The 21724-nt window shown below is 40.1% G+C and overlaps 1 protein-coding gene across 1 annotated transcript in view; it reads left to right on the forward strand.

Moving 5' to 3' along the window:
• Positions 1 to 21724, forward strand: part of grin2aa (glutamate receptor, ionotropic, N-methyl D-aspartate 2A, a) — a 181973-nt gene that overhangs the window by 126971 nt on the left and 33278 nt on the right. Inside the window, exons 5-7 of the mRNA XM_042504779.1 lie at positions 4001 to 4115; positions 15979 to 16181; positions 20897 to 21068. Coding sequence (XP_042360713.1) covers positions 4001 to 4115; positions 15979 to 16181; positions 20897 to 21068 — 490 coding nt within the window. The remainder of the gene's footprint in view (positions 1 to 4000; positions 4116 to 15978; positions 16182 to 20896; positions 21069 to 21724) is intronic.

A 21724-nucleotide genomic window follows, 5' to 3' on the forward strand; every position in this document is an offset into this window, starting at 1 on the left:
CACTTCTTTTTTCGGGTGCTCCTTCTCCGCTGTCTCCCCACCTCTGCACCCTCCCCTCCCCCCTAATGAATAGAGAGATTACTGATATAATGGAGGCTGGAAAGTGAGAGAAATTGGATCGCTTTACTATGATCTCAGTGCTACGGGGGAGAGGAAACATTAGGTGGAGAATTGTTGAGGTGGGCAAAGTAATTGTCTGTGTTTCTGTATGTGTGTGTGTGTATGTGTGTGTGTGTGTGTGTTTTGTGTGTGTGCTGGGATGTTCATTCGGGGTTGTTTAGGGTCATCTTACAGCGTACACACTCCAGCCTGGTTCCGTATCCTAGCAACGCTCTATCAGGTCCACCTGTCTGATGGGCGTCGGCCCAAACCTACTTGCAGACACACAAGTGCACGCGCACACACACACACACACACACACACACACACACACACACACACACACACACACACAATCTGGCCATCCTTCCTGTGTGTATCCTGTTTTCTTTTTTGCTGTTGTTTTTGTTGTGTATAATCACGATGCTCCAGTTTGATTTTCTCATGAACAGCCAGACACAGCAGTCACGATAATGATGAGAATATTATGAAATAAGATGTTTTCTCAGTGGTGCCTACTTTTCATTTAGCCTGTTTAGAAAAGCTGACAGTTCAAATCTTACATCAGTTTTAAAAGCTGCACTACACATGATTTTCATGAAAAACCTCAATTCTTTTATGAACCTAAAAACAAACTGGAGAGTACAGAACCTCAGTAACGAGTCCTAAAAACCAGAAATGAATTAGCATTTCAGCACTTCCAGTTCCTTCATATTAAAGTCATTTTTTTCTTTTTAATTTGTTTTTGGTAAGAAGCTTTAAATGTTTGTGGTTAACATGACCTTAAGAGAATTTCACATGAAATACATCAGTAAATACCCCACTCGCAAACTTTGGGGCTTTTATATATCTTAAAAAAGGCGGTTGTGAATAAGTGGTGAAATTAGACTACAAAATGTCATCACGCTGAACCTCGCTGAGCGGCTTCACAGCCTCGTAAACCTGATGAGGCAGTGCAGTGTATTTTAGCCTAGCATAGCTTTTAACTTCTGATGATTACATTTAATGTAAAAAATCCTAAAAGTGGTGTTCATTTCTGAAGTATCACAAACGTTTGCTTGCCACAGAGCTTATTTCCTGCAGGGATCCAAAATCCAATGGAAAAATCCCATAGACTTTTCAATGAGGGAACCAGGACGATGTTAGCTTTTGGGTTTGCCTACAGAAAAAACGCCATCACTGGGGCACTCTGTATTTCCGCTTGTTAATGCGACTAGCCAGCTCCTTAGTCTCCCACCAGATCTGGGTGGTGTGCAGTGCATTGAAAAGTAGCGAAATTAACCTTAAGACTGACATACATAACTGTTCAAACACATACTCAGAACAGCTTCATCATTAACCTCTGACATCCCTGACCTGAGATGTTGCTTCAAGCTGCAGATTCACATTGTTAACTTTAGCTGGCAGAATGATCAGGTTGTCTGAACATCCTCTCCTGCGCCCTACCAGCTTTACCAAGAAATCGGTTTACTTTTTCACCTTACATGAGGTGCTACTCACAGAGTTGTATACTTCTAACCTCCAGCACAAGTTTTGACATTTTACATCAGAGTTGCATCAGATCCTCTGTAATAACGCTGCAAATAACTTTTTTGTTGCAGCTTTGTGTCAAAAGAATGAGCATGAAAGAGAGGGAAAATAATCCAAATGAGCAACAAAGGAGAGAAAAATGTACAATAAACAGATGGAAAGGGGAGAAAAAGCTCCCACTGTGCATGTGTGTGAGTGTGAGTGGTGTGTGTTTGTCTATATCTCTTCCAGATAGACAGTCGCAAAGTGCAGATTGGGCTGTTGTCTAAAAGAGCAGCCAGGGTGTTGGTATTGATTCTAGCACCTCTTCCTCTGCTGTAGTCGCACATAATTGGGTTCAGAGCTGCATCCCGTGTCCAATCAAATGGTTTAATACCACTCACCTGGTTGCTTGCAGGCCAATCAGATTATTTTAATCACAAAACCCACTCAATCCCCTTATCTCTGGGCGATTTCATCTGAGCATCGAGAGACCCTGTGTGTGTGTGTGTGTGCGTGCATGTGTGTTACCAGGAGCAATTTAAAGGGACATTTAGGTATCACGAAATGTCACAACACATACACACAAACACGTATTACACAGCCTTTTTCTCAATTATCTCTGTCGCCATCCTTGTTGTTGTAATTGTTCTGGACTACTGGTCTGTGTAACATGCATGTGTGGGAGTCTGTACATAACAGCTTAAATGATAATATTAATTTAATTAACTCGCTGTAAAGACACAATTACAGTTTCATCTGGCAGATCATGTGTTGGTTAATATTGTGCATGGCATAAAAGCTCTGAAACTAAATAGATCGCCAACTGCTGACCGCTTTCACTTTAATGCTTTGAAGCCTGAAGCCACGTCACCTTTCTTTTATTGCTTTTGGATGCCTTACACAAGTGCTTAAACCTTAAAAACCCTATTTCTTTCTAAAACATAGGAAGAATGGTAATGCACAACATTGTATTGTTTAATCAATAGATTTGGTGAAAATGTTTTTCTTTTTTTTCAAAAAGCCAGGGAAAAACTATATTTATACCTATTATATTTATTTATTTGAAATATTATTTTAGAGAATTATTATAATTTTTAAGCACTTTTCCACTTTTTTTCAAATTTTAAGGTGTTTCTCTTGAATTTTTCATTAATTTCTGCAGATTTTGGAGCCATTTCTTCTTCCATTGCTCATTGCCTTCTTCCCATGTTTTTGAAAGAAATCAGGCCAATGTGTTCAGATTTCAAAGGGTTAAAAGTCTTCGGTTTTCCAATGCTTCTTGTCATGGAGGGGCAGCTAACATTGGTGGCTTACATGAAAATTCAAATGGCCCTTTCTTGAGCCGGTGATTAGTTTGTCCCTTTTGGGCTACCGTAGAAACAAATTCTCATTTTCAGGTGATTATAAACTAAAAAAAAACATTCGATTATTTTCCATTTCTGCTAATATATCCCCCAAAATCCTACACACTAGACCTGTAAGAGGACGTATGGCACCAGTATTTTTATTATACACAAGCATTCATTGTGTCACTTTGTGCCCCGTGGACTGTGCCACCCGCTACACACACTGCAGCGTGCGCCTGCACAATGTTGCTCACAGCATGAAACGCCTCACCTGCAGCGCTCCACTGTGGCTTTCAAAGAGCCGTCGTGGGTCCATGTTCCATTTAGAAGTTCTCCCCGTAGCTTCGGCCCCAGAATGGAGTAGAAGAAGAAGAAAAGGGGAGCTGCTCTCCCTTGTTGTACATGACCGCTGACAGAAGGACTGAGGGAGACAGAGTGGGGAAGGACAGCCATGATTAATGTGGAGGCGATGTGGACCCAAGAATATCTTCCCCCTGCCCTCCATCTTAGCTAATGTGACCTGCCATATGGGTCACTCATTACGTGTGTGTGTGTGTGTGTGTGTGCGTGTGTGTGTGTGTGTGTGTGGGGCGGTGAGGATTAGTATGGGCAGACTATAGCTTTAGGTACCATCCAGTGTCACTTTCTTTTTCTCCTTTTGTGATTTTTTAGCAGTAAACAGGTCACATTTCAAGCAATTTAGCCTGCTTACAGGTTAGACCAGACGCACACAGACTTTTATTTTGTTGGATTGAATAGATTTTTTTTTTTTTATCCTTCAGCATTACGCCTTGACTTTCAATACAAAAGAGTCTGTGTGAATATTTTAGGATAGTAATACTAGTAGATTGTAAATTGACTTTTTCTCATGCTAATGTAATTCAATTTCCTTTTCCCTGTGTTTCTCCTCGCCTCTATTCATCTCTTCCCTTTTCTCATTCTCGGATTTTTCTTCCTTCCCCCAACCCCCTTTCTTTGTCTCCATCTCTCTTACTTCTTCACCCTCTGCCCCGCTCCTCCTCCTCTACTTCTCTCACCTTCAGGTACATGATGAATGTGACATGGGATGGCAGAGACTTGTCATTCACAGAGGACGGCTACCAGGAATACCCAAAGCTGGTGGTCATTGTTCTCAACAAGGAAAGAGAGTGGGAGAAGGTAGGATCTACATCGATGTGTGTCTGGGCTGGTTTGTGTTTTTTACGTCCATAAAAGAGCGCATATTCCTGTGAGTTCTGTTAGCCAACACTGACGATACCTCGGTCACATCTGCTGTAATATTTGTGGAAATTGTAGGATATATTCTACAATTACACACATATTACATGTCATGTTTTGTAAAGCTTATTGTGATATTTTAAATGAAATGTTTTAAATTTTGAGTTTTTAGGCAAAAAATGATCATTTTTATTATAAAAGATAATATGTCTGAACAGTTTAGTAACTTTTATGTTACTTTTTGTCTCCGTTGTCTCACTGACTACGTTTACACACACGTTAAAATGCCGTTATTATACTGAATATAATAATATTCCGAATTTGTTACGGGTCATGTGAACCGCATATTTTGTTTAAACATTCCGAATTAAGCCTTTTTTTTTTTTACGAATGTAACATTTTCAGATTAAGACATGTGGGATATGCTAATATCATTCAGGTTTTAAAGACATTTTTTGTACAGCACATGTGGAGTAAGTGTCTCAATTAGGGTTTTTACAGCACTTTGCGACACATGGCCTCTTGTTTGTATACAGTCAGCTCTGTGCGTTGTCATGGATACATTGTACACAAACCAACTAGCCAACAGTTGGATATGCGCAAATATCGTCGACCTTTTCAAGAAGGCAATTGAGGAAATAAAAGAGGGAAGCTGTGTTTGCGCGATCCAACAAGTTCCTGTTTTGATGCAAGCGGCCGCAGCTGTTTCAATTCTCCATTTTTGAACACCACATGTTAGGGCATGATAATCTGCATATTCAGGGCTATAAATGGGAATATTAGTGCAATATTCATAAATTTCATTACCCATATAAACAGTCGAGTGGGTTTTTTTTTCAGTTTTAGAAAAAGCGCAAAAAAAACCCAGAATATTTTGTGCATGTTGACGTAGTCAGTGTTGGACTGAATTATGTATTGTGTTACATATTATACTTTATATATTATTATTTATATATATAGTTATCTATATATAGATTTGTTTAAATGCTATAATTAAACTGCACTATGTTAGATTATATCATGTTAATACTGTTTTATCACATTTACATGCAATATTCTATTTTCTTAGAAATATAGACAAACACTTAATATCATTATTTAGTTATGTTATTCTGGTGTATGCTGTCACTGTATGCTTTGCTGATTTTGCTGTTACTAATCACACTACTGTGTCACTCTTGCCTTGTACAGTAATTTTGTCTTGGATTGCTCTTGTATAGTTTCTATTTTTATTTCTATTCTTATTTTTATTTGATTTGCTGCTAATTATTTATGTTTTACTGTCTGTACTTATTTCTGTCCTTGTGCTGCTGCAATACCCAAATTTCCCCTCAGTTGATCAATACAGGCTTTTTTTATCTTATCCTATAAGATAAAAGTTTTTTAAATGCTCAAAGAATCATGTAGAGTTTAGTTGGTGGCTTGTAAAAAAAATCTTGGGTTATTCGGACTCACTGTTTTTAAAATCTCGACTACAGCACTGGTGTTCCTGTTTGTGTTTATGCTGCTTTTGTTAATTGTATGTTTCTCTGTGTTGCTTTTCATGATCAATACCAAAACTATAGCTCACTATTATTGTATATTATCCTGCAATTTTTTTATATAGCTGGCAACATACTTAATCTGGTTGTCTTTAACCCTTTGAGACCTGAGCAATTTTGCTTGATTTCTGTCAAAAACATAGGAAGTTGCAAGTTAAGAATTGCAACAAAATTACCTTTAATTAATTTAGTAAAAAAAAAAAAAAAGAAAAGACAAATAGGGTTAAAAAAGAAAAAAAGGTTTTAAAAAAATTCAGAAATAGAAAAAAAAGAGAGAGAAAAAAAGTTCAAGTTTTGAATTCAAAATAATTCAATTGCAATTTGTGAGACATCACTTGTTAAGTTGCACCTTGTCTTTTTCTCAAAAGAAATAAAACCAATTTTCTGAGTTTTCAAAGGTTTCGATGCTTGTGAAAGGCATCTGAATGAAGCACAAGAAAACCTGACATCCATCCAGGTTTTAAAGCGTTTATAACTCCATATTGGCCAATAACATCAACTTACTCAATGTATTGGTCAAGTTCTATAACAAATATGTTTCCTTTTATGTTTCTTGATTACCTACAGACACATTATTTCTTTAAGCAGTGGCTACTTCATGCATCGCAAAGCTAAATAACAAACTCTGACTTTGATGAAGATTATGGTAGATAGCGGCGCACTGCAAAAACAAAACCAGCAATAAACTCTGAACACCAGTATTGAAAATGCTGCCTCATCGTACAGATGATCAATGAGCTCATTTACCAGCAAGCGCATGGATTTCTTTAACCAGTTAATGTGAGGAAGCTTCCATAAAGCACACGGCTGAGCATTCTCGCCGTTGTAATGGACTTTAAATGGCAGCCATGTATCTTTATAGCCACATCTGGCTGCCTCGTACAGGCTTAAATTCACTGAGGCTGAGAGCAAAAGTTTGAGAGAAGGATGGAGAAAGAGAGAGGTGTGGCTAAAGGAAGGATTTAGATAAGGAGGAACGGGAGATAGATGGTTATGTATTTTTGTCTTGTCCCTCTCTTCTGCCATCGCCTCCACTTTTCGTCTCCTCCTTCCCACTGCCTCCTTCTCTCATAATGTATCTTTCCCCACATCTCTTCCCTCCTTTATACTCCTCTTTCCATCTTTTCGTCATTTTTCCCATTCATCCTTTCCCTTCTTCCCCAGGCAGGATAATCTGTGCACTCTGTCTGTCTTTAGCTGTGATTGCTGTTGTGCTCTCTGATAGCACCTCAAACCACAGTTAATCAAAACCTGAGACCTCAGTTATTGGGGTGGCAAGGGGTCACCGCTCTTGCATGTGTGCGTGTGTTTGTGTATGTGTGTGTTTACCCTTCCATGCCGGTTGTGGACAGAAACAGTTTTCCAGAGACTTGTGCTTTCGACCAATCTGATTTTTTATTCAGGTCACACACGGTGTGCGCGGCGCCTTACAGTATTCGGTTTAGTTTGCCGCAATCCGCACAGTCTCCACCCAATCTTTGAGACTGGCTTTTTCATATTTCATACTGACACACACCCATGCACGCACACACACACACACACACACACACACTTACACGTGCACGCACAAAAAAAAGACCCTTTGTTGGTGTGCGGAGGGGAGGTAGAGTGTGTTGTTGTAAACAGAGAGCCTGTGAAATTGATCAGTACCACTTGACTGTGGTGCAGAGAAAGAGACTGAAAGCGAGAGAGACACGGAGACCCAAAGTGGAAACATAATTGGGAGCTGCTCTCTCTCTCTCTCTCTCTCCCTCCCTCCATCCCTCTGGTGCAGCCGTCCCACCCATGCGCCAGAAATGAGCGGCACACACACACGCACACACACACAGGGAGAGAGAGAGAGACTTCCATAATGATCAAGAGATAAAAATTCAGTAACTGCACTAAAATATGGATATGCACTAAAAATATAAAATGTGTCCCCTTGAGGCACAGGAGGAAGAGACAGGGCGAGGAGAGAAATATGGAGAGATAGCGAGACGAGCGAGCGATGGAGACAGATGGGCCGTGATAGCGAGAGCAAATGAGCACGAGAAAAAGACACACAAAGAGATTGAGAGAGGTGGAGCGAGGTGGAACTCAGCCACCAGCATGTGTACGTTTCCCCGTTTTTTCACCCACTACAGGTGTGTAGCACTCAAAGCATCCACACCTGCTGTTCTCTGCAACACACACACACATGCAAGCGACACACCGTTTTAGATGATATATTTTTGAGTTTAAAAGAAGAGCTGCTTTTGGATTTGTTACACCTGTTTGGTGGGATGTGTACAGTGTTTAGATTTTTTTTTTTTTTTTTGGAGGATTATATAATCGCCAGTGAATTACTGTTTTATTCAAAAGAAGCGCAGACTGCAGCAAATCATGCGGGTACATTTGACTGGATCAGAAGACTGGATCCACTGTGGCGTTATGGGGGGATTTATGCAAAATTAGGCTTTTATCTAGGGAGAAAAAATGCAGTGTAACAACTGAACAGATGTAGCAAAAAGAAAGAATTCAGATGGATGCAGACTTGCCCACAGTGGCATATTTAAGCATTCACCATGAATGTGCAGAAATAAAGATTTTAAGTGTATCCAGATATGATAAAACTCTAATATGCTGTAATGATGCTGCATTCAGGAGAAGCCATACATTTATTCAATTTTGATCAAAGTATTGAACAGTTTAAAGAAGTTTTCTTTACTATGAGGATAACTGTTACACATACACACAAAACATTTTTTAAGATGTTCACTGAATTTTATGCTGTGCTTAATATTATGGCTCCATCACCTATAAAACTCATTAAAAAGGCTCTGAATTATGTTTTAAGAAAACTTAGAGTCTACAGCCATGCGAGAGCCTGCTGCATAGTGGTGCTTTACACTAAATGCTACAGCCATCATGTTCATAAACCAAAATACTGGACAAAAAGATTCTCATGATGGTGCTGTGGAGGAAAAGGCAAGGGATCAACAATATTACAAGATTTACTTCTTAGGGGGACATGACTGTGTGGACCAAATTACTTTGCAATGCATCAAATAGCTGTGAAGACACTTCTCACAAAAAAACCCAACAAATATGGCCTTGATGGTGGCAGAAAAGAAAAGTCAGTAGATTTAATCCTCTGAGGACTTATGAATATAAGTATGAAATTTCATGGTAAGCGATGCAAAAGTAGCTAAGATATTTTAGTTTAGTCTAACATGGTGAATGGCATGACTGACCAACTGATAGGCCGATAGCTATCCCTGGAGCCGTGCTGCTAGCAAGGATAGAAATCGACTTAACATGGTTAAATTTGAAAGACACCAAAACTGAGATTAATCATCGCAATATTATAAAGACCCATAATAAATAAAATATTTTTTTTAAAGCTTAAGGGAATGATACTGGTATCATATGAAACTACAAGAACTGAGGAATCCAGTGGTACCAACCAAATCATGCTCATCAGTAAGGGGGCTGAGTAAGGTTTCAAAGTTAGGCTAAATTAACCCTGCATGGTCATTTCACAGGGGTCCTTTGACTTCTGACCTCCAGATATCTGAATGGAGACGGGTTCGGTGGTAGTCTCTCCTTTATAGACATGCCCACTTTATGCTTGTCCCATGCAGTTTTTTGCTGTCATTTGATTCCTAATCAAGACAATCTGGTAAAAATCGCTTTCTTTTGTTTTGAAATGCAAAATAATAGAATTGTAAACATAAATCAAAAACTACAGATTATTATAAATTAATTTTGAAATACTGCGATCAATTGGGATTAAACAATTCATGGTTTGTCAGCCCTAATTTGTACGTTTCAGGCATTTTAGGCGAGACAGCTAAGCTGCAGCACACTGTTAATGAGCAACAGACAGCAAAACTTTTTCATTTTTAAGTGGGCGTTTCAGCTGCTTTTTAGCAATCGAACGTGAGTATTTTTTGGCGACTCGTCATTGTTTTTCCAGCAGGGATAGTGCCACAAAAAGTGTTTGTTTTTTGCAGACATTGCTGCTTGTCCAGCTGGGATTTTGCCACAAAAAAACAGGTATTTTAAGCTCAAACATGATCTTTTCGGGACCCTAACTGTTTTTTTTTTGTGCCGAAACCTAACCACACATTATCCATATTGTTGTTGAAATGTAAAGACATATCTGCTACATAACAACGTACAAATGTAATACATTTTTGCTTTGCAGTAACGTAAAATGCCAACTTTACTCTGGCAATTGGCTTAAAGGATGAACTTGAAGACAGGCTGAGTAAGTCAAAGTACTGGATAATGATCATGGTTCAGAGGAGTTTTACTAAAATGATAGAAATCTATCCGACAGTGCAGAAATGTATTAATATGTATAAACTGACTCATAGGCTTTGAGAATTCAAAACTCATTGTATGAAATTAGAAAATGTTTAGTAAGTAAAAAAAAATCATGTCACAATTGGTGTAGCTTTGAGGAAATACTGTACACGGCTCCGAATCTATGACATGGCAGAAGTGATGATGCATTTGCTCATAACATTCAGAGTTACAGTAGAACCACACCGACTTAAAGAGAAAAGTGTATTTACCGATCAGAACCAGGATTATGTTTTATTCCTGCTGAGTAGATGGAGTGTGTAAATTGCTTCAGGAACTGCTGCAGTGTTAGCAGCCAGTTCACAAAATAATTATTACAGACAGCATGGGATTTGTGCTTGGAGAATCACAATATGGAGAGCAGACACACACACACGCACACAAACAAAAGCCCATGTGCAGACACACACACACACACGTTGGTTCGATCCAGGCGTCACTATTCTCTGAATCTTTATAGAAACGCTCCACTTTAAGGAGAGATGTCTAAATCCATGGATGCGGTTTTCTTTCGCTCTTCCACTCCTGTCATCCACTTTCTCTCTGCCCTTGTTTTTCAGATGCACACACACTCACATGCATCCTAACACATGCACGCAGACGCACACACAGACACACACATATAAACAGAGTAGGCGTAAGAGAGGGAGAGCAGAATCCATTTTCCCGACATAATTTTGTCTGACAGGAGTGACAGATACTGTTTTATGACTGAATGGGTTTCTCCACGCTATTAGGAACTCATTCTCCCATAATGCAACTTGCCACTGTGATAACTCTCCCGGTGAGACTGGCACAGAGAAGGTGCTCAGTTGTAAGTGCACTGACCCTTGTTTTTCTTTATTCTTTTATCATCTCTCTCTCCTATTCAGCCGCATTCGGTTGATTGTAGCCCTCGAGTGCGTATGAGTGTGTCTGTGAGTGTGTGTAGGTCACGCCTTCAGAATGAGAGAGGCAGAAAAAGAGAAGACAGTGTGTGAAATAGATGAAATAGAGAGCAAGACATGCAGGTACAAAGAGCAAGGCCTTTCAAAGTGAAGATAAATAAGAAAAGAGAGAGAGCTTAAAAAAACAGAGGGTAGGTTTGAGGCGACAAAAGAAAGAAACGAAGATGAAACAAAACACGGGATTTCCAGAAGAAAAAAAAAGAAAAGATTATAAGAAGCAGCTCTTCTGGGGCAGAATGTCATCTCATCACCAAGTGGTTCTGAATTCGTCACAGGGTGATGGTGCGATAGGATTGCCGCCATGGGATGTTATAATGCGGTAATCCCAGAGGCCCTATCACCGTAACCTCCCACTGGCCTCGCTGTCACATTACACACACATGCACTATGTCTTGTGTGTGTGTATGTGTGTGTATGTGTGTGTGTGTGTATTATCTGGTATTTCATACAGGGAGATTCAGCATTCTGGCCGGTCGATAGAGAGAATCCTCTCTCGTCTCTAGGCATTAATTTATAACCCCTCTTTCTTTAATTAGAAGGAGAGACAGAGAAGAAGAGGAGAGCAGGAGGACAGGATATCAGAAGAGCTGCTGAAGTCAGCTCATTCTTCCTCTTCCTCCTTCTCTTTTCCTACGCTTTTTTTTTCAACCATCTTCTGAGTGGAACATTTATCTCTCCTTTCTTTGAGTTTATTGATTTATCAAACCAAATCAGGGCTGATCCTCAAACGCTTACATCAATGATTGGATGGGTCAGTCAGACCTGAGTTGGATGTCTGTTTTCAGGTTTACTGTGTGTGCTGATACTAAAAGGTGCAACAAGTAATAAAACCAAAATATATTAGATCATTGTGGGAGTTTGCACCTGGCATCATTAAATCAGTCAGTTTAAAGGAAGAGATTTGATTTTTGAAATGGGGTTGTATCTGATACTTATCCATATCAGGTGTTTCCACCAGCGGGTTGGTTCAGTTCAGTACATATCGACACATTTTTTTGGCATTTCCATTATGAAAAATTGTGAATGGTTTAGTACTTTTGAAACTGTCCCCATTTTTCGTCACTCTTCTGCTTGAGGTTCTTGACCAGTCTGTTTACTGGTCAGTCGAGAATCAACACTAATGTAACCACTGTTCATACCATGATACGTTTTTCACACATTAGTAAACTATAAATAAAAATGGAAGGATGTTTTCCAGCAGCTGTAGATTGAGAAAAAAAAAAGGATTCGATTCACTGGGCCGACTGGCGGCAACTTTTAAGGTGGAAACTTTATTTGTAATGTTACATGAGATGATGGCGACAACTTTGACCACTCCATCTATTTTTATTGTCTCTCTTGGATGACAATCACTTTTATTAAAGAGTGGATCTTCAAAAAACATGTCAGACAGCATTTCTGTATGTGCAATATCCCATTAGGAGAGACTCTCACTCCAGACTGCTCTTTTTGTTTTGAAAATGTTGCCTTTGAGCCCCGTTCTGTAGAGTTCACTCGGATCACCAGTGAATGATACACGAGTGCTGGACGGAGCAGGGTCCTATCTGAGGTAGAAACGCTAAACAGATTTAGGGTCTAGGTACCTCTTCATAGGTGTAACTCTTGGTTCTGAAGGTACTATACTGAAAGCTTTTGATGGAAACACATCTAAAGTCAGTGTATTTCTACAGTCTGTGGCAGTCTGCACAGCTTCTCAAGCATGCAAAATTAACACCATCAAAGCTAAGAAATCTGCTTCTGTAGACAGGGGCAGCAGCAAATGTATTTCAGCCACCTGAAAAATCATTAACAATTTAAGTGTACGCTATATTGAGACTATGTCCTCTGCTTCACATTGCTGCAGACAGCCCTTTCCAACTCAGAAGCCGGCTAAAGTTGCCTGTATTTGCCCTCATTAAAGCCACCAGACTCCATCAAGAAAATCTACAATTCTACAATTTCTACAATTTCATTTAGCAGACGCTTTTATCCAAAGCGATGTACAAATCAGTAATTTAAACTCACTGAACATGGAAGCTGTCGGTCTGCCGCTGCCTCAGTCATTTAGTTTGTGTTATTGTGTAACTTAAGTGAAGTTGAGCTAATCCTTTTGAATGCCAGAGTTACACAATAACACAAACTAACTACCCAACCAAGGCGGCAGTACACCAGCAGCTCCGGTGTTCAGTGATCTTAAATCGTTGTTTTTCTCAGTGGAGTCTGGCTTTGAAGAGAGCAATATAATGGCAACAGTTCCACGTCAGAAATCACTGATGTCAAGTGCTGAAAATATTCTTAATATAGTGTACACTTGACCTATTATTTACTTTTTATGGTGGGAAGGTGGCTAAAATGCATTTTGTTGCTGACCCCCTACACACCAGTACAATATTTCGTTTTTGTGGCCTTACTTCAGGCTGCTTCTCCAAGGGGCCAACTAACATCTACTGTATGTAATACACTGACTATGGATAAGTAGCTCACACAACCCCACTTCAAAGGATCTGAACTGTCCCTTTAAAAGAAAAAGGAGAAATGTTTCTGTATTTCTAAGGAGCTAAAAGTGAATCTTTTCCGCTTCCAACAAGAGGAATTCGGCACAATGTTACAATGTGAAAGCATCTGTGGAGTATGTATATCAGCATAGCACACACAGCTAGTAACTGCTGCTTTAGGGTCTTACTAAGACCACAAAATGACGCCAAACTGTTTGCACAATCGTTTTGAACCCACTCTCTTTGTTTTTTTTTTTCTCACTCTGACTCATCTTTGTTTTTGTTTAGGTTTTTTTTTTCAGAATCCCCTTCATTTCTGTGAAACAAGTCTGATTATGCACAAATTCCCCCTCACTTTTACATTACCAATCCCATTCCCTACCTCCCGAACAACTTTGATACACACACACACACACACACACACACACATACACATGTGTAGCTACAGGCACACGCTCACTCGCTTGTGAAATGCAAAACAGCTGGGGTAAGACAGATAGACAAATGCGGCCGTTCCCTAGAGAGTGAAGGTGACACACAAGAAATCTCACACATGCCACCTCAGCACACCGTCCTGCCCCTACACACACACACACGCACACACACACACATACACATGCATACACTCCTAGAGATGTAGCCGACAGCAGAGTGAGCTGTTGACAGTGGTGCCGACTAAGAGCAGCAAAAAGACTCTAATCCCTGTCAGAGGATAGAAAACCACTCAAAGCAAAACAATTAAAATGCTAATTTCACTTCCTCCTCTCTGCTCGCCTGTTAATGACTTAGCCAGGCATGCAAGCTGAGCAACATGTGTGTGTGTATGTGTGTGTGTGTGTGTGTGTGCATTTGTACGTGTGTGTGGGGGGAAACAATCACTGTCCGATATGACTCCAGGGTCAAGGGGTGACAGATCTGCATGCCTGTATAATGTGTTTTTAATGTGTGTGCATTGTGTTTACAATGTGGCAAAGACTCGCACACACAACGAAAAACGATCCAGACTGAACTACATGTTGCAGGGCTGTACAGAAAGTGAAAATATGTGCATAGAGTGCAAACATTTCATACTTTATTGGACTTGTGCAGATTGAGGCATGCTGGTTCACTACGTTTATAGGTCACTCTTACAGAGTATACATGTGCATAGACATGTGCACTCTATGCACATTTCCATAGTTTTTCACTGTCTGCACAGCCCTGCAACATGTGAAATGGAGATATTTGAAAACCAGTCTTCAGTTAGAATCTTTGTTTTGTTCTGTGTGCGAGTCTTCCTTTGTGACATTTTTCTAACTTTTGCACCAGAAAAAAAGACAAACACAGGACCGATTTTAAGGGCGCAGCTCATTCCATGCCTACCACTCATTTATTTGAAAACATTTTTAGTATCTTAGCCCGTCTCTGTGTGTTACTGCCTTAGACATGCACACATTTACACCCTTGTGTGTGTTAATGAGTGTGCAACACAAAAGAAAAAGTCAGCGTAAAGTCAGAAATTCCACTCCACACTGCAGCGGCATTGCTGTGTGAGCCAAGGAGAAAGAAAGAGAGAAGAAAAAGAAAGAGAGACTTTTTAAAAAGGAAGGGAAAGAGTGCAAGCGAGGTTCTGCCATTTTCTGCCTCCTGTAACATTAATAATTGAGAATTGAGCAAAGCTTCGCTGGCTGCTGCTGTCTCTTTCTCTCTGCCTCTCCTGTCTGACACAAACATGCGTAAATACACACACACACACACACACACACACACACACACACACGGGTGTAGGTGGGCAAAGAGCATCCATAGGGGAATCTGTGGCATCACTGCTCTAAAAACGTTCTGAATTATTAACAGAGTCGCAGCACTGTCATACCACCACACCCTCCTCCTCATATATGTCTGCATTTGTTGCCACACTGTTTATCCCTGTGTGTGTTTTGCCCTGCATCCCTACACACCATGCTTTAAATCTGTTGTGTTGTCATACCCCCAGTCCCATTTATTATGGTCTGTGAACATGTGTACTGATTTGAATGTTTTTGTGCCAAAAAAGCAACATATGTAACATAAAAAGGAAATGTTAACGTGTGTCTACATTTGTAATCCTCTCCACTTCCTGTCTGCTTTGAGTTATTGGGCAACAGATTACAGCAGTTAGGAAACTACCAGGTAAAGAAAGGTAACACATTGCATTTTTCCTGCCATGTTATGATCACTGACTGGTGGACATGATTTTCCCACCACTTCCACTTCCTGTCTGCTTGTAACCATTACTTCTGAGGGCAACAGACTTGCCGAGTAGTTATACGAGGTCATGGGTCTAAACCCAGCAAAGTGCTACTGTTACAGAAAGTGGCTGATTCCCAACCTGCTCACTTAATATGAAGTATTGGATGAGATCCTCACCCTCTGTAAATGCCTAAAAATGTAAGTTCAACTATTCCAGTTTTTAAGTGACTTTACCGTTTTTTCGAGCGTAACTCACTTTATCATCTTGTCTCGGTTATCCTCCCCTCCTTCCTTCCAGATGGGGAAACTGGACAACCGCAGCCTGACACTGAAGTATCCAGTGTGGCCGCGGTTCAACTCCTTCGGTGATGCCGAGCTTGACGACAACCACCTGTCTATCGTCACGTTAGAGGAGAAACCTTTTGTTATTGTGGAGGACGTAGAAAGGCTCACCGGAACCTGCATGAGGAACTCGGTGCCCTGCAGAAAGCATATCAAAGAGTAAGTCTGCCAGTCAGTTAGCAGGCACCGTTACTCTCACTGCAAATCCCCCGATGTTTTTCAGGCCTAATAGTTTGACCACTGGTTTGAACATAATGCTTGTTAAAATTAAAATGTTAGTTCATCAGTTTAACACATGAAAACAGATTTTTTATTATTATTATATACATTTATTTTTCTATCTTATTATCACTGTGACCAGCTGCCCCAAAGCATTAATAAGTAACTTTGTTTTTTTGTTTTTTTTTATCTTGACCCTATTTTCCTTTTTTTTTTGGCTAAGTGACTAATGGGAACAGCAATTGTTGAAACTGGTCCAGTACTGAGCAAGAGGGTTGCAGCTGGCAGTCACAAAAAAGGCTGTAAAGTAACCAAATGGGGCGTTTGTACACATCAATTTATGTTAATTAACAGTGCTTGTTTTTGCCACTGACAGGCTCAGATTATTATTCCAAGTGTCTGACAGTTTATGAAAGTTATCCCTTCAAAGATATGCTTTTTTTGTTATAGAGTAATGTTCTTTGAGTTTCAGCAGAAACAGCCCTGAAATTGCTATCGCAAAACCCACCAAACTCCATTTAAAAAAACTAATTTTATCATCACAAAACACACTTTATTCAAAGTCAACAAAAACGAAATAACACACAATTATTACTTGGTGCACAAATGCCTGATTAATTACGTTGCTGTCTGCTGTCTGGGCTGCAGTCCTCTCTGCCAATTCCAAAAATTGTTGTGCTTATTTGAAACTTACATGAAAATACATGGAAAATAGGGTCCATGCTAAAAATTACCCATAAGCTTAAAGCTCAGTAAGCCACAAACCATCCATTTGTAATTGGAAGCAAATTTGAGCTCCAAGACATTTAGCCTAATCTGGTAAAATAATTTACTATTCCTATTCTATAGGTGTTTAAGATGACAATATACGATGCTATTAGCAGTTCAAGACTATATAAGAGTTAATTTACAACAGAATAACACTGACTGAAATAGACTAATACATTGATTGACAGGCAATTTTGTATGTGTGAAAAATGGGACTAAGCATTACAGGAAATTAGGTTCCACCATTGCATATGAGTGTATTGGTAATCAGAATGGGCTAAACAATTACATAATTTTCCATTTCCTTCAGCACAGTCGCTTTGCTGCTCTCGCTCTCGCTTCTCTCATGAGCGCGGGAGAAGGTGCAGTGTGAGATCTATGCAGCAGCTTCTTTCCTCCCCCTGAAAACGGAGGCGACTGCTGAACTCAGCAATTTACTTCCTTTCCTTACCAATTTTCTCTCTAACGCCCAAATACTGCTAGCCCCCTGCTATATTATGCTCGTGAAGTACACACACACACACACACACACACACACACACACACACACACACACACAGTGAAAGTGGCTTAGGGTGTGTGTGTGCATGTGTCACTGAGTGGCTTGAGTGCTGCTGAATCAAAGCATGTAATTGGTTTGTAGATAATTTAATATTATTTCTCTCCACTGGAACACACATACACACACACACACACACACTCATACTTACAGTAAGATTGGCATGTATACTACACAGTCTCACCACTGCGTACATGCATGCACACAAAGTTACTGACTATAACTACTACTCGAGCACACACACACAAACAGAGCTGATTAAGCGGTAATAGGGTCCCAGGGAAGAGGCCAACAGAGATTTTCATCCAGAATGACTGTGAAGTAGGGCGGAGGATAAAGCATCTCCAAGGAGGAACACAAACACACACACAAGTTCATATACACTCTCCATTGCCACATGTCCGCTCACTCACAGGCCAATGCGTCCGGGGCGCATTCCTCTCTCCCACAGCGCAATTCCCAGTGTCCATTTGGAGAAAGAGGGAGAGATGCAGGGAAGGAGGCAGAGTGAGAGGAGTCATGGCCGGGTTGGATCGGGGGATGGAGGACTAGCCATGCATGCAGAACCACAAATTCACTCATCCAGGCTAGGCCTAAGAACAAGCCATACTCAGTTGCACACTCACACACATACGCCAAACCACCCTCTCTGGAGACCCCTCAGGCCCTGTAGCGTTTCTATATCAAGTTGGCCACGGCAACTTCACAAACAGCCTCCATAACATCACATGCTCTCGCTGCCTGAACTCTACTATGGGCTGCCTAAATGGGTACACTGTGTTCATAGATGCAGCTCTTAGAGTTCTGGCCTATATGCTTCCTCTGTCACTGCCCGCACCAGCTGAACCCGCCCCATACTTGACTCAGTTGTCCTTGTTTCTGCTGTTATTATCATCACAGATCCTGTCCCTTTTATGTGCAAACCCCTGTTCCACTTTATCATGTAGTTAAACATTCAAGTAACATACTTAAGGCAGCCATACTTGCAGCACTGCCCTGGTTAACCCCTTGAAACCTGAGCAAAATGGCTTTGATTTCTTTCAAAAACATGAGAAGACAGTGAGCAACAAAAGAAAAACTGAGCCAAAAATTAGCTAGAAACAAGAAAATTACATGAAATTTGTTTTGAAAAAGATGTTTTTTAAAAGGAAATGACCTGGAATAAGTGTAACATAGGTTCGACAGTTTGTGACAGGTTCCGTCCAGCCACGTTCTCAAGTGACGCCGCCCGTGCGTGTATCGGGCGGACACAGCAGGTGCTGTCTAGCTGTCTGCCAGAGTATAATAACAATGTGAACACTTCTGTCTGGCCGTCTTCTCGCCTAATGCCATCCAGTGGCGTTCCATGAGCACGCATAAGGTGCTTTTTGGCATTGCACACTTAAGCCAAAAGCACCAACATAGTGGAGCTAATTGACAAGTTTGGATGAGAATGGGCTACAAATTTGAGTCCTGCCAGCTGTCACTTTTACACAGATGTTGATTGGGCACTGTGACTACCCCTGCTGCCGGCCTAAAGGCAAGACAACTCTGCCCTCATTCCAGGCAAGGTAGAATTATGGCGTGATCCCCGAGCTTAAACAGGCGGTTCAAAAGAGGCTGGATTAGCTCCATAATTGTCACCATTGCCTCTGTGTGCTACACTGGAAGCCATAGGCCACCTTGTTGGGCTAGAAATGTTAGACAGTAAACATTGCATTACAGATGGAGTGTCAAAGTTCTTTAAAAAGTCTTTATTTCAGATTGATGAGGAAACAAAAGCCATATTGCTTCTCTGGCAGTGAATTAGCCTGAATTTGTTGACACATGGTATGTTTGAAGGGGCATTTAGATGTAAATTAGCTCCTTAATTTCATTCTAAATCAGCTCCAACAGCTGCTATAGATAATATCTAATTATATCTGTAGAAAATCACCCTGGGTGATTGCGCAACACTTCACAAAAAGTCATTCACAACTGCTGACAGATCAGCGCCTGGCTTTTTCAAATGAACGTTTTTCCTCTCTAGTGAGAAACTATTAGACCAGAAAAAGTGAATTCCTCTCCAGTTTGACAATGGGGGAGGATTCCACTTGGGGTGACATTCGTTTGACAGATTGATGGAGACTAGTGAGGGTAACACAGGAGTTTGCACTCGGGGCAAGAGTCGCCTAATGTTTTTTCCGACACTACAGAATTCTTCCAAAGTGACAGAGTTTGAGCGCCGACGGTAACTGCAGAGTCGGGTTCTTTCTCTCTTTCCATCAAGTTTGTGTCCAGGTTGTTGTTAAAGTAAAGGACGAGGTTATCTTCTCCTAATTAGCACAAATCTAAAAGTTAAATGAGAGTCCCAGGTGGCTGAAAGTTGATGTGCACTCGTGTGTGTGTGTATGAGTGTGTGAACTCTCCTGCTCTCAAATTCATATACACAGATGGTACAAGGCTTGCAGATGCAGTGCCGTCATAAACCTCCTTCTCTAGAGAGACAGAGAGGTAGAAGGAGTGAGGGAGCATATTTTGCAAGTCTTCTGATGTCATTCCTAAACAGAACGACCTGAACTTAAAGGTGAAAAAGTCCCAGGGTGATATTTGTTCACTGGTGCATTAATATACATTTATCAAGCGATGGTGGAACTGAACTAAGTGCATTTACAAGCACTGTACTTAAGAATGAGTTTGATGTACTTGTAGTGTTATTTTTTAGTTTTGTTTATAATTTTTAGTTTTGGTGATGTTTTTTGTGTTTGTTTTTATTTTTTTAATTTAAAGTTTTGCACATTTTTTTCTTTCTATTTTTCAAGATTTTGATTTTTTTCGATGTTTTTTTTTTTTTTTTTTTTTAAATTGCATTTTGGGGGTCTTTTTTTTTTAAAATGTTGAGTTTGGGTAGTTGTTTTTATTTAGAATTTTGAGTTTTGGTTTGTTTTTCACTTTTTTAAAAATAATTTGGGTGTTTTGGGGTGTTTTTGTCATTTTTTAACAGTTTTGTGTTCATTGGGTGTGCTCTATTCTTTGTTTAAGGATTTTCTGCTTTGGGCACTTGTACGTTTCATACTTTAAGTACATTTCCCTGATAATACTTATATACTTTTACTCAGATACCATTTACAAAGCAAGAGTTTTACTTGAGTCTTTTCACTGTGTGCTATTGGTACTTTTATTGAAGTACAGGATCTGAATACTTTGTCCACTGTTAACAGAGACGAGAAGCAACCTGTTAGCTTATTGTTTGTTTTTTAAAAGATGAAATCAACAAGAAAAACATCCAACAACAACATGACAAGGTTGAAGCAGCTGCTGTTCAAAATCAGCAACTAATGATGTTTGTATTTTCTTTATGTTTCTTCAGCAATACAACTGAGGCTGGTGGGACATACATCAAGAAGTGCTGCAAAGGCTTCTGCATCGATATTCTAAAAAAGATCGCCAAGTATGTAAAGTTCACCTATGACCTGTACCTGGTAACCAATGGCAAGCATGGCAAGAAGATCAACAACGTCTGGAATGGGATGGTGGGAGAGGTAAGAGGATCGTGTGTGTGTGTGAGTGATCCGTATGTGCATCTTTTAATGGTGATGAATCTATTAGTATTCGTATCAAAACACCCTTAACTACATGCCTGCTTCAAGGTGTCACGATGAGAAAGTGCAGGAGCATGACATGAATGATGCATAAGGTATCGATCGCTCTTCACTTTTAGTTTTGTAGCACATCTGACATGCAAGCCTTAGCTGAGAGGGAAATTAGAGATGTCTGTGTGACAGGATGTTCCTCACGCTCCAAAAAAAAGCTTTAGTTGTTGACTTTGCAAAACTTTCACAGAGAGGGAAAAAAAAAAAAAGCATTTCCAGCTATGAGGCTTTGGCACCGACTGTAAAATGCTCAGAAAGTAAACAAATCTTAGCTACTCCTGCAGAAAAGCCTTTTGCATATCTTTAATTACCAGCTCCAACTTGAAGGTAAAATCCCAGAGTTCATTTTAAGACTTTAAACTTTATTGCAGTCGATATTTTTTCATGGCACACTTTTATTCACTGGGTTGAAGTTCATCTGGCATTTATCTTATTTAGCAGTGACCCCCGCTTGCATATTTATTGCAATTTATAAGATTCAGCCTGAGATTAAGCTTTATTTGTGTGCAATCAATAAAATTCATACTCGGGTGTAGGTTTGGCAG

The sequence above is a fragment of the Plectropomus leopardus genome, chromosome 17 (assembly GCF_008729295.1).
Source record: "Plectropomus leopardus isolate mb chromosome 17, YSFRI_Pleo_2.0, whole genome shotgun sequence".
NCBI classification, from domain to species: domain Eukaryota; kingdom Metazoa; phylum Chordata; class Actinopteri; order Perciformes; family Serranidae; genus Plectropomus; species Plectropomus leopardus.